Below are 14606 nucleotides of genomic sequence, written 5' to 3'. Positions count from 1 at the left end.
CTATAATGGAGTTAAGCTTTCCCTCTTCGAAGACGAACCGTAAGGAAATATTTAGTGATGTGGAGAAAAATCACAAGGATTTGATTGTGGAAGACAACGATGAAAGTCCCACTTTAATATAGCTTGCGCTCTTATTTTAATTCGCAAGTAAAATTGGTTGTTTAGTTTCTAAGGTATGTCAGGAGGCCTTTGATGCTTTTTGATTATCTCTGGAACCTTTTGGCTTAGTTTTTTCTTTGTGCTTTCGCTTTGGTAAAGGTTGCTTGACACTATTTTATTTGTTTTCGTTCGCGCACTATTTGTGTGCTTCTTAATATGATTCCTTTTGATCGATCAAAAAAAATCTCGTGTGTATTGTGTCTGTGTGGCACGAAATCTCTATAAAATGTGCATGCTTGCATGTGATGCTTATTTTTCTTTTTACATTTTTTGCATGTGTATGGCATTTATATCTAGTTAGTTGGAGCAGATGAGATCTTTCTCTTGGGGTATCTGATAAAATAAAAGCAGATGTCGGTTGAAATCCGAGACATTTAATTACATGATGAGTAGTCTATATCAACAGGTTAACATATATACATCGCAATGAATTACATGTTCTATAAGATCTAAAATAAATTTGAAAACCGCCAGTTGTTGATAGTAGAAATCCATGGACTAATTCTATCACCCCTTTCTGAGAAACTTTGTATCATAAATGGTGCCGGACAAAGCCTACTTACCAAAATACAACATTTATATCATCATCCTTTAATTAATCAACTATTTCAACTGTACTTACTTTCTATATAAACTCATTCAGCTGAAAACAATGTATCTAAATCAGAAGGGTATCTCTCATTGTTTTGCAAACTACCTATAGATCCTAGGCAGCAATTTATCATAGATGGCTCAACATCATACCATTTCAGGTCTAGTTGGGAAGCTTGTGATTGAATCGGAGGTTCACTGTGATGCTGACAAATATTACAAAATCTGGAAGCACCACGAAGACGTTCCTAATGCAACCCCACATATTTCTGGCGTCAAAGTTACCGAAGGGCATGGAACTGCTTCAGGTTGTATCAAGCGATGGAACATTGTTGTTGGTATGAGTTTATTACGATTCAAAGCACATAAATTGCGCACAACTATGAGTTGTGTACATTCTTATTATATTTTGCGTTTAACATGAACTTGTGACATTTATAACTATCTGTACACTATGTTTGTGTTCGCAGCGGGCCGAAACGAATTTACCCTTGAGAAAACAACATACAATGATGAAACAAGGACCATATGTCACAGTAACATCGATGGAGACATGATGAAGAAATACAAGAAGTTTGATGCAATTCTTGTAGTTACATCTAACGCTAAGGGACATGGTAGTATTGTGAGCTGGACTATTGAATATGAGAAGATTCACGAGGATTCTCCGGTTCCAATTGAGTATCTAGGTCTCTTCCAGTCGTTAATCGAGGACGTGAACTCCCATATTTGCACTTCTCAATAAATAACCCTTTATGATGTATTTCGACCGGTATCCATCCACCAATAGTCGGTCAATTCCTGTGTGTATGGTGTTTGTGTGATAATAACTAGTATGTGGATTTCTCACAATCTAAATAATGTGCATAGACACAGGTATGATTTATTTATTTCTTTTGGTTATCATCCTCTGTTTTAAGGCGCATCATATAAGCCTATGTCATTCGAGCGTTTTCTAGTCTATGTGCACAACGCTAATATGGTTGGCAAAAAAATACAAGGTAAAAAAGAAAGAGAAATTAAAGCCTTGTAGTTGTAGAGTAAAAGCGATGCTTTGGACGAAATACTTACCATTTCCCAGGATATACATGCATTCGTGGTCACATGAGGTTTTGTGTGGTATTAACCTAGTTAGTCATCTCCTGTACAATCAAAGCGGATGAGATCAAGTATGGAATTTATACATAACTAGATTTGTGCCCGTGCTACGCACCCGGCATATTTTTCCTTTTAATTTGGTGTGCGTGGGGCTTCGCCCCGTCCCGTGACAATATGTTTTTGATTTGGTGTGCGCGGGGCTTCGCCCTACCCCGTGCGACGCATTTTGATTTGGTGGGCGCGGGGTTCCGCCCCGTGAAGATGAATTTTTGATTTGGTGTGGCGGGGCAAATACATTAAATAGGTGGAAAATATATGTCGTTTTTCTTTATCTTTTTCCTTTTAACTTGGCGTGTGCAGGGCTTCGTCCCGCCCCGTGGAAATGCATTTTTGATTTGGTGTGCGCGGGGCTTCGCCCGCCCCATGGAGATGTATTTTCGATTTAGTATGGTGGGGCAAATACATTAAATAGATGGAGGATATGTGCAAATTTTGTTTATTTTTTCCTTTTATGTGGATTCCTATCCCCTTTATATATTAATTTGGAAAATATAGTCTTAATATAGTAATTTCTCGATTTCCAAGTTGAATTTGGACTTCCATATAATTTCAAACACGGTAAGTTAGGTTTTCCTTCCAAATTTGTAATTTTTAAACCAACCATACATTGCCAAGTGTTCTCACCTAAATATTGTCACTTCATGAATTCCAAATGGAATTTGGTTTCCTTTTCTTAATCTTTTTCTTATTTTTTTTAAACCAATCATATGTTGCCAAGTGTCCTCACCAAAACACTCGTTTCACAAAACTCAAAAAAAAAAAAAGCTATTTCGACCAATAGGAAGCAAGAATTTTCTCACCGTTCAACCTGGAAGATTTATTTATCTAGGCCTTTAAGTCTTTAGATGGGACTATGAGAGTATTATATGCGAGTAGTCTGTATCCGCCGGTATTGCAGTCCATCACCATAAACATGGAACTGGATCATGAAACAGGAAGGCCACACATATCACCTTAATGTTTACTCTAATACCATATCACTGGACACTCAGAGACCTAATTAATTTTGAAAACCAGCTCGCAAAGATAAGGTTATCCAATTCCAAGGTTTATAAACTTTCCCAAACTCAGAAGATCTAGCTATGCGATGTGGAACTAGTTCTAACAAATAAAATCATAAATTTACGAAAGTTATTAAACAGTAGTCGGAGGGAAAAAAAGTTTTGAGGTACCAATATAACAAACAAATTAACTCTTCCAAATTAAATCATCTATTGGATAATATGCAAACTGAACTGATTCCACTGTCAAAACTCAAGAGCTTTTTAGTCAGCAAAATAATGATAATATGAGACGGTACAAGGGATTCTTCAAGGGAATTATCACATCTTCTTCCCCTTAAAGGCCTTGAAAAAATATGCTCTCACGTTGAACGGTGATGAAACCCTCTCTTCCTATTGGTCGAAATAGACTTTTTCTAATGTAGAAGCTATGGTGACGACACTTGGCATAATTTTATTAGTTAGAATATTAAAAATTGGATTACACTTTGTTTACATCAAATATTTAACTGTTCGTTAGTAACGGTGTCGACAAACAAGTAGGTGGACAACACTTCTGTTATAGTTTTAACATAAATAATTTTGTTACATCGTGTTTACACCAATACTTAACTGTATGTTAGTTAACACCATCTCATGTGTACAATACTCCCGTCAAACCTCCCGTTCCGAATTTAACACCAAGTTTTCTAAAGATTCTACGCAACTGAGATAGGAAAAAAATTTCACTTGAGCGGAGAAATCAGGGAATAAAGAGATTTTCCTGCCATCTATTGTCGATAATCAACAGAGCCTAATGAAGAGAAACTCGGTACAATTCAGTTACAGGTATGAAGATTATTCAAGTACAGGTTGAAGATCGTTTTTTTCTTTGTTTTTTATTTGAAGATCGTTCGGGTTAAACATGGACTCTCTTAAACCCTATCTCTCTTTCGGGTTAAACATGGACTCTTTTTTTTTCCTCATTCTCTCCCTTTTATCTTTCCGGAACCCTAATCTTCCTCTGCAGTTGGGCTATATGTAGGATCGAGCAAGAGAGAGGAGAGCACACGCGGAAGCAAATAAACGATTACATTGATAATCAAATTCGGTGTACATTGTCTCATGGCTTACTAGCCTACTTATAGTCTCACAAACTTGAGAATCACTCAAAGTAGTTTCCTAATAAAAACAAACTCTAAATAAAGCACACTTCTAGAAACACAAAGAAACTCTAAATATAGTAAAACTCTAAAACAAGGAACCGACACAACTTGCTCTTCTAGTTAACTCGAACTTCCAAATATCGCATAATGTGTCAACTGTTCCTGTTGATCCAACTTGACTGCGTCAACTGCAGCAGTTGATCCATTCGGACTGGATCAACATCATATGTTGATCCACAAACCAAAACACCATATCTTGGTTTAACTTCCAACATTATCTTATCTAATTGACTAAGTCTTCTGTTTTGTTTGGTGCAAAGATTTTTTTTTTTTGAGAGATTTTTTTTTTTAGAGAAAGTTGGTGCAAAGATTAATGTTGTTTGTTTAGCAATCTTTCAACAAATCAGTTTTAGCAGGTATTGTTCTTTTAATTGTGTTAACGAACATTATCAGGTATTGTTCTACAAACTATTCATGTATGTTTTGCAGGGATTTTTACCAACTATTGATTTCCAGAGTTTTTCAATTTTTTTATTGTGTGTGTTTTGATTTGATTTATGATTGCAGTTCCGATAAAACCCAAGACGGGGATTTCCTTTGATGTCAAACTTGATAATGTAATAGTGCAATTGGTGTTAGAAAAAAGTCCAATTAGTAATTTAGAAATAATGTGAGATTTTATTGGGACAATGGTCATGGCTGAAGTATATAATGATTCTGCAATTTTTTTTAAATCCGTTTGCTATTTTTTTTTATGGGTTTTGTTTGTTTGGTACAATGTCAGGTTAAGGGAGAAAAAAAAAATACAATGTCAAGTTGGTGCAAAGGCTATGTATCACTTGATATTTGGTGGCAGGAGCAAGTATTGTGGGATCCCTCTTTGCAAGGTATATCTGCTTATGTAGCTCTCTTTTGTACTAGGAAACATTATTGTAATTCGATAGTGTTCAACTTGTATATCATGTGATTCATGTTCTTATCATTTGTGTATATCAGTAGATGATAACATTTTTTGCTGTTGTCATTTACCTATTATGTGAATTCGGTTTTTGGAAACGAATTTTTGTTTCGATGATGTAGGGGTACAAATGTTGATTTAAGCAGGAGACGACATGTTGAAAAAGCACTTTTGGGGGTTGTATTTATCACTCTTTTGTTGAAACTGAGAACTTAATTTGTGTATGACAAATAGGGTGATCAGATATTGAAGGTTGATTCACTTTTTGAATGAACGTCATTCTAACTTTTAAAAAATCATACTAAAGTTCATATAGCACTGTAGTCATATATTATGAAAGTTAATTTTCACTTTGCTTCGGAGTTTGTACATTTTTTTTTTGTAGTTGGTGGAGTTTTCTTTTGAACAGGATTTTATTCCTAGCGTTTTTAGGGGCCACTCAAAAGGAATTAGGGGCCAACAATAAAACAAAAAAGGTCACCCAATTCTAAATTGTGTTCACCCCTTATCTCCCATATTTCATAATGACAAAATTACCCTTCGATATTCGGTAGTTTGAGCAGGATTCGGGTGATAAAAAAATTTGAGTGATTTTTTTTTTTTTTTTTTTTTTTTGCTTTTTCGAACTTTGGTACAACCATAATCGGTAGTAAAGTGTGTTACTTTAACTTCCGAATGTATATTGGTCCCAAAATGAGATTTTTCCAAAATCCATTAATTTTCGACTTTGGTACAACCATAATCGGTAGTAAAGTGTGTTACTTTAACTTCCGAATGTATATTTGCCCCAAAATGATATTTTTCCAAAATCCTTAAATTTTTGAACTTTGGTACAACCATAATCGGTAGTAAATTGTGTTACTTTAGCCTCCGAATATATTCATTTTTTGAATCTTAGTACTACCATAATCGGTAGTAAATTTGACTTCCGAATGTATATTGTCCCCAAAATGAGATTTTGCCAAAATCCTAAAATTTTCGAACTTTGGTACTACCATAATCGGTAGTAAAGTGTGTTACTTTAACCTCCGAATATACTAAATTTTCGAATTTTAGCACTACCATAATCGGTAGTAAATTTAACTTCCGAACGTATATTGGCCCCAAAATGAGATTTTGCCAAAATCCTAAAATTTTCGAACTTTGGTACTACCATAATCGGTAGTAAACTGTGTTACTTTAACCTCCGAATATACTCAATTTTCGAATATTAGTACTACCATAATCGGTAGTAAATTTGATTTCCGAATGTATATTGGCCCCAAAATGTGATTTTGCAAAATCTTAAAATTTGCGAATTTTGGTACTACCATAATCAGTAGTAAAGTGTGTTACTTTAACCTTCGAATATATTCAATTTTTGAATATTAGTACTACCATAATCGGTAGTAAATTTGACTTCCGAATGTATATTGGCCCCAAAATATGATTTTGCCAAAATCCTAAAATTTTCGAACTTTGGTACTACCATAATCGGTAGTAAAGTGTGTTACTTTAACCTCCGAATATACTAAATTTTCGAATTTTAGTACTACCATAATCGGAAGTGAATTGTTTAATAAGTGATGCTTATTATCTGCCGATTGTGTTCATGGCCTCAAATTCAAATTTTCAAAACTTAACAAAAGTTTCAAAATTTTCTACTTTCACAATCGGTAGTTAATGGTGTTCATTATCTATCGATTGTGCGTAACTTTTTGTACAGAGAAATTTAATTTTTAGAATCAAGAATAATCGGTAGATATCGATCAATTTACCTACCGATTATGGTTGATGTTCTTATGAAACGAAGAACATCAACCATAATCGGTAGGTAAAGTAGATTATTATCTACCGATTATGTTTCTGCTAGTGTAAATCCAAGAACATCAACCATAATCGGTAGGTAAAACAGATAGTTATCTACCGATTATGTTTCTGCTACTGTAAATCCAAGAAAATTTTCGGATCAAATTTTTGATTTCAAGTAATCAAATCCTAATTTTGAATCACAACTACTATCATCTATTCGTTTTGTTTGTTGAACTCCTTTTTTTTTTGATGTTCTAAGTTTCAACTTTAAGGTTAATGAATTTTGGGTTTTAATTTTAAACAATCAATCATAACATTTGTTTGATCGATGATCTTTGTTTTCAATCAAAATTAAAATGATGGAAAAAAATTTCAATGGGTGGAAAAGAGAAGAAGAAGTGCAATGATATGATTATGAAAATAAAGGATATAGGTTTAGATTTAGTATAAAGGTGAAGGACAATATAGACAATTTTTATTTTTAAGACATCCCTTAACCTCCTTCAATGGATGGGAATAAAAAAGTGGCCCCTAATTCCTTTTGAGTGGCCCCTAAAAACGCTAGGATTTTATTGGGTGTTCTCACTTTTCCCAGTATATTTTTCCTTTGCCAGGTATCTACCAGCTTTATTAACCCTTTTAGAATGTCCCATTTCCGCCACAGGTAGCGTATGAAGTTTTAACCGGTATGGCGCATTTGCAGCTATGCACAGTGAGGTCTAGGGATAAATCAGCTAAATACATCTTCCACCGTTTAAGTGATTCTGATTGAGAATGTTTACTATATAACATAACTGTCACTCTCAAAATTTTCAGGATCAGCGAGCGAAATCCGTGGTGTTTGTGCATATAATATGAGGGGTAATGGGAATGTAGTCAGATTTCATTGGCTAAGTGAGCTGCTAAATTGCATCTTGGTTGTGAATTGTTAGCTTAGTTCAGTTGTTGAACCCAGGCTTGGTTCTATTATGTCTTTCTTGGCGTGGTTTTTCCTTAAATGTTTTGATTTTGACATTTTAATTTCTTTGAGAAAAGATTTTCATGTTTCAATTTAGTCCATCAATGAAATGAGTCTGTGGCACAATAGTCCTGCGTCTGACATGAAGTCAGAAGGTTGTGTGTTCGATCCACACCAGATTCACTCCTCTATGGTAATCATTTCGTAATTTGCATTCTTTAGACTAACTTACAAGTAGTAATAGAAGTACCACCAAATTTGCACATAAAGTTGTGTTGTACCAGATGAAATGGTTCCACGGCTAAGCGCCACACATTCATTCCAAACCACCAATATCTATGAATTTACAGTTAACTGGAGGAAGAATTGGTGACCATTTCATAGCGGCATTTAGATGGGTTGGAAACTCCATCATTTCTCTCACACAATTGCAAGTGCGAAGCTGGGTCCGTTAGTGCGTTCACTGTTAAGGATACAGCAACTAAAGTCTATATCAGTGGCTTGATTAGTGCTGATCCTTTATCATGCCAGCTACCAGAGAATCTTTCCTCAATCACAGTTGTACGGCCTGTATCAAAGACATGATTTGTGCAATATTTATGTTATTCTCATTCATGTAATATCTGCTCTATTTAGAGTAATGTAGTTTGTATATATAAGATAATTCTCCACCAAGATAAGTGTGGAAGATTTAATATTTCTTCTCAACTTGGTATCAGAGCTGGTAATAGACTCCCAGCTTCTCAAACTGAAATCAAAACCCCTCTGGAACTACTTTTCCATAAGCTGCCAGATTACATCATGTTAAAAGTCTTCGGATGTCTGTGCTATCCTTGTTTACGACCATATATCTCTAACAAGTTAGAACCAAGGTCAAAATCTTGTGTGTTTGTAGGCTACAATAGTACTCACAAAGGTTATATGTGATTACACCTTCCATCCAATCGTCTATATATATCTCGCCACGTCAAATTTGAAGACGACATCTTCCCATTCTCTGCCAAGCAGCAGGTAACTTCAGACGATACACTACAGAGTCAGTTATGTGCTAGAATATTGTCTTCTTCTCCTCTCTCTGTATTACCAATGTCTCCTATGCAAACCATGCCACTAGCTGAGCAAACGGTGGCTCCTGAAACAACAGCATCATCACCGTCTACATTATCACAATCCTCAGTTCAACCATCTGTTGACAGTTCACAGCGCAACACAAATACTGGTACAACTTCTACAACAATTTTGGGTTCAACAACATCAATAACATTATATGGTGACTAGAGCCAAAGATGGCATCAGAAAGCCTGTCAATAGATTGTGTTTAGCAGCCACCAAACATACTTTACAAACTGATAAGTTTTTCGAGCCAAAGTCATATACAGAAGCATCCAAAGATCCGAACTGGAGACCACCCATGGATGAAGAAATCAATGCTCATATACGTAATGGTACATGGACCAAAGTACCATATGTTGATGGAATGAATGTCATCGGTTCCAAGTGGGTGTTTCGAGTTAAGCAGAAACCAAATGGAGATATTGACAGAAGAAAAGCACGTCTAGTTGCAAATGGTTTTCATCAAAAAACAGGTGATGACTATGGTGAAACTTTCAGCCCCGTGATCAAGCCTTGCACTATAAGATTAGTTCTATCTATAGCAACAACACATAATTGGGATATGAAACAACTTGATGTTCAAAATGCGTTTCTTCATGGTGTGCTTGAAGAAGAAGTTTACATGAAACAACCTCCGGGGTATGTTGATCATGAGAACCCAACATATGTGTGTAAACTTAATAAGTCAATATACGGCTTAAAACAAGCTCCGCGTACGTGGTACTCCAAACTCAGCTCTTATCTGATTGATTTGGGGTTCAAGGGATCGATTGCTGATTCCCCCTTGTTTGTGCAACAATCAAAACAAGGTATTACCTATGTACTTGTTTATGTCAATGACATCATAGTCACAGGCTCTACTTCACTACTTATCAATAAACTCATAAATGATCTGAGTACAGAGTTTGCAGTTCGTGATTTGGGCAATCTCAATTATTTTTTGGGTATTGAGGTAATTCAACAAGGTGGCATAATCATACTCAGTCAGCGCAAGTATATTTCTGATTTTCTTAAACGTACAACAATGGATGGTGCAAAGCCTGTTTGTACTCCTCTTGCAGCCAATACAAAGATACTACGAATCGGCAGCAACAAGTTTGATAATCCAACCATGTACAGAAGTGTTGTAGGAGCTCTTCAGTACCTTCATCTTACTCGACCAGATATTGTTGTTGCAGTTGCAAAAGTTTGCCAATATATGCATGATCCGTATGAGGAACATTGGGAATTAGTGAAGCGAATTCTTCGTTATCTGAAACACACACTTGAATATGGTGTAGAAATACGAAAATCAACTGATTTATCACTACATGCTTATTCTGATAGCGACTGGGCAGGCAATTTAAATGACAGAAGGTCAACAAGTGGATATTGTATCTACTTTGGTGGCAATTTGATATCATGGAGTGCAAGGAAACAACGCACTGTGTCTAAATCAAGTACTGAAACTGAGTATCGAGGAATTGCAATAGCTACATCAGAACTGGTATGGATTCAGTCATTGCTCAAAGAACTAGGAATTCCTGTGTCTGCTCCTTCTTTATGGTGCGACAACCTTGGAGCAACATATCTTACAGTCAATCCGGTGTTTCATGCACGTACTAAACACATAGAAATTGACTACCATTTTGTCAGAGAAAGAGTGGCTAGAAAAAAATTAGAAGTCAAGTTCATTTCTTCTAAAGATCAAATTGCAGACATCTTTACTAAGGGCCTAGCTTCACCAAGGTTTCAATATCTCAGAGACAAGTTGAACATTCGACAACTCATGCTCAACTTGAGGGGGGATGTTAAGGATACAACAACTAAAGCCTATATCGATGGCTTGATTAGCGCTGATCCTTTATTATGCCAGCTACCAGAGAATCTTTCCTCAATCATAGTTGTACGTCCTGTATCAAAGGCATGATTTGTGCAATATTTCTGTTATTCTCATTCATGTAATATCTGCTCTATTTAGAGTAATGTAGCTTGTATAAATAAGATAATTCTCCACCAAGATAAGTGTGGAAGATTTCACCAAATATTTCTTCACCACTATATATTCTTATCACACTTTTTGATGATATGCTTCTTCAAATCTTAACCACTAACCTAAACCCTAACTCAGCAGATCAATACTAAATAATGGTTTAGACAAAATCGGTTTGGTCATTTCTTCGTCGATCATCATCAGCAGGGTAACTTTGTCCTCTCTATTCTTTTACATAATCATTAAAAAAGCTTATAAATCAAATTCATTTTTGAATCTCTCAAGACCCTAGAATTCTTTATTTCCTTAACTTTTCAAGTTTCACAGAGGATAAGGTATTCTAATGAAAGATAAGATTTTAATTAGGTCTACATATATCAAGATTTAAGCCGAGCTCTTACTGACGTTATATATGGTTATGTACGATATGTACTTTTTCATGGCAAAGTTGTTGCAGAAACAAATATTGGCTTCAGCCGCGAATTTTAGTCTTTATGCATATGTGTATTAAGCAAATACACTGGGTGATCATACATGGGTTGGAGCTGTTGATGGTGTAATTCCTTCACTACCTGGGGTAATATTCTTTTTATCTGCGTTTAACTACCTCTTACGAGCATATTTCTGTTCTACGCCGAAATGAATTTGTCAGTGTGCGTAGGTGGCGTAGGTGGTTTTAGGACAATAATGTTTCCTCTTGCTAAGATGTAAAAAAGTTGAGATTCATATTTTATATGAGGGGTCTTGTTAACTTGTATACCGGTATACATGTTAAGGTTCACTAAAAAACTATTTTTTGCATTGGAAACAAGATTTGTTTGTTTTATTGCATTGAAAACAATGATTCTTTGCAGTGGGAAAATGATTTGTTGTTTTTCATGCAAGAAAAACCAATTTCTAGTAAAATAAGACAAAGAAAACACAATTTTCAATGAAATAAAATAATTTTTTATTAAATCTTAACATGTGTACGGATATACAAGTTAACAAAAACCTTATAGAAGATGCACATGTTGGCAGATCCGAAACATAGACATAGTATGTACATATAAGAGGTGAGGGTTTTGTTATGAGTATCCTTTTAGGTGTTCGATCCACGACGTGTTACTGAGGTTGTTGACGTGAATGACATCATATTCGAGGTAAAACGTGATCCTGAATGCTATAGTCCTCGCCATAGTTGGTGGAGTAATGAGGTTGTTGACGTGTTACTGGGGCTTGGACTTCTAGCCATAACTGGTGAAGTAATGAATGCAGATGAAGTGGAAGCCAGGTCGGTTAATTTTCTTATCAGTTGTTTTATGATGTTCTCTTGGCCATAAAAATCTAAAATGATTTGTTTCCTTAAAAGCATTGAATAATTGACTTTCTGGTGAAAGAGTAGATATCTTCGAGTAAAAAGGTCTGGATGAATGACCTTTTACAGATGACATCATGGAGTCAACAATCAAGGATTGGTGCATCGTGACGGGAAGCGCTGCCGCACCAAGTCAATAAAGCATCTCTTTGATCTCCGCCACACCAAATAAAGGTTTAATGCGTCGTGAAGGGCTGGGCGGTGTTTGGCGTCAGCCCCGCCACACCTTTTAGAATGACATGACGGAGTCTCCATTCAATGTTTAAGTAATTGTGACTGGGCAGTGCGTAGCAGGGGTTACATTGCAATTTCGGTAAAAAATAAAATTGTTATGGGAAGAGAAATATGCTCGGTGTGTAGTACGGGCACAAATCTAGTCTAATGTAGTTATGGGTTGGGAACAATTTTTCGTAAGCCCACACCTACTTTTTGGTTTTTTGGATTTTTTTTCTTTTTCCAGGTTTTTTTTTTAGCTTGTTTGGGTTTCGGTCTGCTTTTCTAGCCTCATTGGCTAGTAGTTTTCACTAATTGTATTCTTTCTTTCTTTCAATAAATCGTTCCTTCTTTACCTATGGCAAAAAAAAAAGGCTTACCGCTTAAGCCTAAGGTCTTACAAAGTGTTTTTTTTTTTTTTTTAATATGGGTGGTCTCACAAAGTAGGATAACTCGATAAGGATAAAAACCTTGCCAAACTAAAGATGAACAGTGTGTTAGTTAACTTTTCTTGAACTTTAAAGTACCAATATGGTCCTGAGAGACTCCCGGACCACACGATTCTTGGACCATATATTATTTAACCCTCCAACCTCATCGCAAATCTTTTCTTGTCCAAGGCCCTTTAATTCTTCAATAAATTCTCGACAAACTTCAAATTAAAATATGTATAGAAATAAGAAACAACACCGAAATTCAGCCATATACCTACTTTCTATATAAACTCATTCAGCTGAGATCAATTCATCAAAATCCGTTGAGTAGCTTTTATCATTTTGCTAGGTATATATCTAAGGCAACTAACAGCAAATATCAAAAATGGCTCAGCATCATACCGTTTCAGGTCTTCGTGGGAAGCTTGTGACTGAAGTAGAGGTTAACTGCAATCCTGACAAATACTACGAAATATTTAAGCACCACGAAGAGCTTCCTAAAGCAATGCCACATTTTTATAGCAGCGTCAAAGCTATCGAGGGGCATGGAACAACTTCCGGTTGTGTCAAGCAGTGGGACTACATTAAGCGTACGTGCATTTATCGATTTGAAACAAAAAAGTTGTGCAAAGTTAATTAAATTTATCACAAAATTGATTAAAAAGATCAAAATCAACAATATCTGAGTGAAATGGACAGTTAGATTTTGATATTGTTTAAATGGACAAAAATGTAAAAATAGGCAGGATGTAATCAGTTTCATCGTGCCCATTTTTAAATATTTTTTCTTATTTTTAATTTACACAGGATGTATCCGGTTTCATCCTTGCTATTCTTTAAATTTAAGCTAGAATGAAACTAGTTTCATCCTTACTATTTTTTTTTTGGCCATTTCACTCAAACTATTTTTTACTCGTCCATTTGAACCGTGATTTAAAAATATTTGGACAAATGACCCATTTTCCGTAAATTTATATGATATTTGTTTGTTTGTTTTCTTTCTTCGTATTCTGCCCCTAATATCAATTTCTTACCTTTTATAACTATGACGTGTGTGCATGTGTATTATGTTTGTTTATATAGATGGTAAGACATTGTATGTTCATGAGAAAACAACGTACATTGACGAAACAAGGACGATACATCATGAACTCGTTGGAGGTGATTTGACGAAGGATTACAAGAAGTTTGATCTAACTCTTGTAGTTGATCCAAAGACTAATATGGGAGTATTGTGAGTTGGACCATCGAGTGTGAGAAGCTTAACGAGGATTCTCCAGTTCCTATTGATTATTTGAAAATTTTCCACTCGCACATTGAGGATGTGAATTCTCACCTTTGCGCTTCTGAATAATTTCAATACGATAGTATACATCCACCGATATGTTCCACACTCGGTCTATTTATGTGATTTCTGTGCGGTTCTGCTTGTGTGTGATTAAAATGAGTTCCTGGATTTACCACAATTATATCTAAATAATTTGTACAATTGTCGTCATGAGAGTTACGAGTAAAAAAGTTATGTTTTATTAAGAGCAGGCAAAGTTGAAAACGCAGACTGCTTATTCTGTCGAAATGCAGTTTAGACTAGTAGCAACTTATTTTTGCATTGTTCCATAGTCAAGTATGCCATTATTTCTTTTAAGAGTTTTGCTTATGTTTCGGCTTTTGGTGAAAAAATGAAAGTTACTTTATAAGAATGGAGCTGCAGCAAAAGTAGGAAGAACAGTTAAGCAGATTATAGTGTCATTTAAAT

General features: G+C 35.5%; 2 protein-coding genes across 2 annotated transcripts; both read left to right on the top strand.

Annotated features, from left to right (window-relative positions):
- The first annotated feature begins 838 nt into the window (after window positions 1-838).
- Window positions 839-1653, top strand: LOC113336827 (major latex protein 15-like). Its single transcript, XM_026582501.1, has 2 exons — window positions 839-1088; window positions 1221-1653. Exons 1-2 carry the CDS (start codon window positions 887-889, stop codon window positions 1493-1495), a joined length of 477 nt encoding a protein of 158 aa, XP_026438286.1. The 5' UTR covers window positions 839-886; the 3' UTR covers window positions 1496-1653.
- Window positions 1654-13235: 11582 nt separating this feature from the next.
- On the top strand, window positions 13236-14088 carry LOC113360138 (major latex protein 146-like). The gene is made up of 2 exons (XM_026603681.1): window positions 13236-13440; window positions 13934-14088. Exons 1-2 carry the CDS (start codon window positions 13236-13238, stop codon window positions 14086-14088), a joined length of 360 nt encoding a protein of 119 aa, XP_026459466.1.
- The last annotated feature ends 518 nt before the right edge of the window (window positions 14089-14606 follow it).

Source organism: Papaver somniferum, chromosome 1 (genome assembly GCF_003573695.1).
Source record: "Papaver somniferum cultivar HN1 chromosome 1, ASM357369v1, whole genome shotgun sequence".
Classification (NCBI taxonomy): Eukaryota; Viridiplantae; Streptophyta; class Magnoliopsida; order Ranunculales; family Papaveraceae; genus Papaver; species Papaver somniferum.
This window is presented reverse-complemented; position numbering and strand designations above follow the sequence as displayed.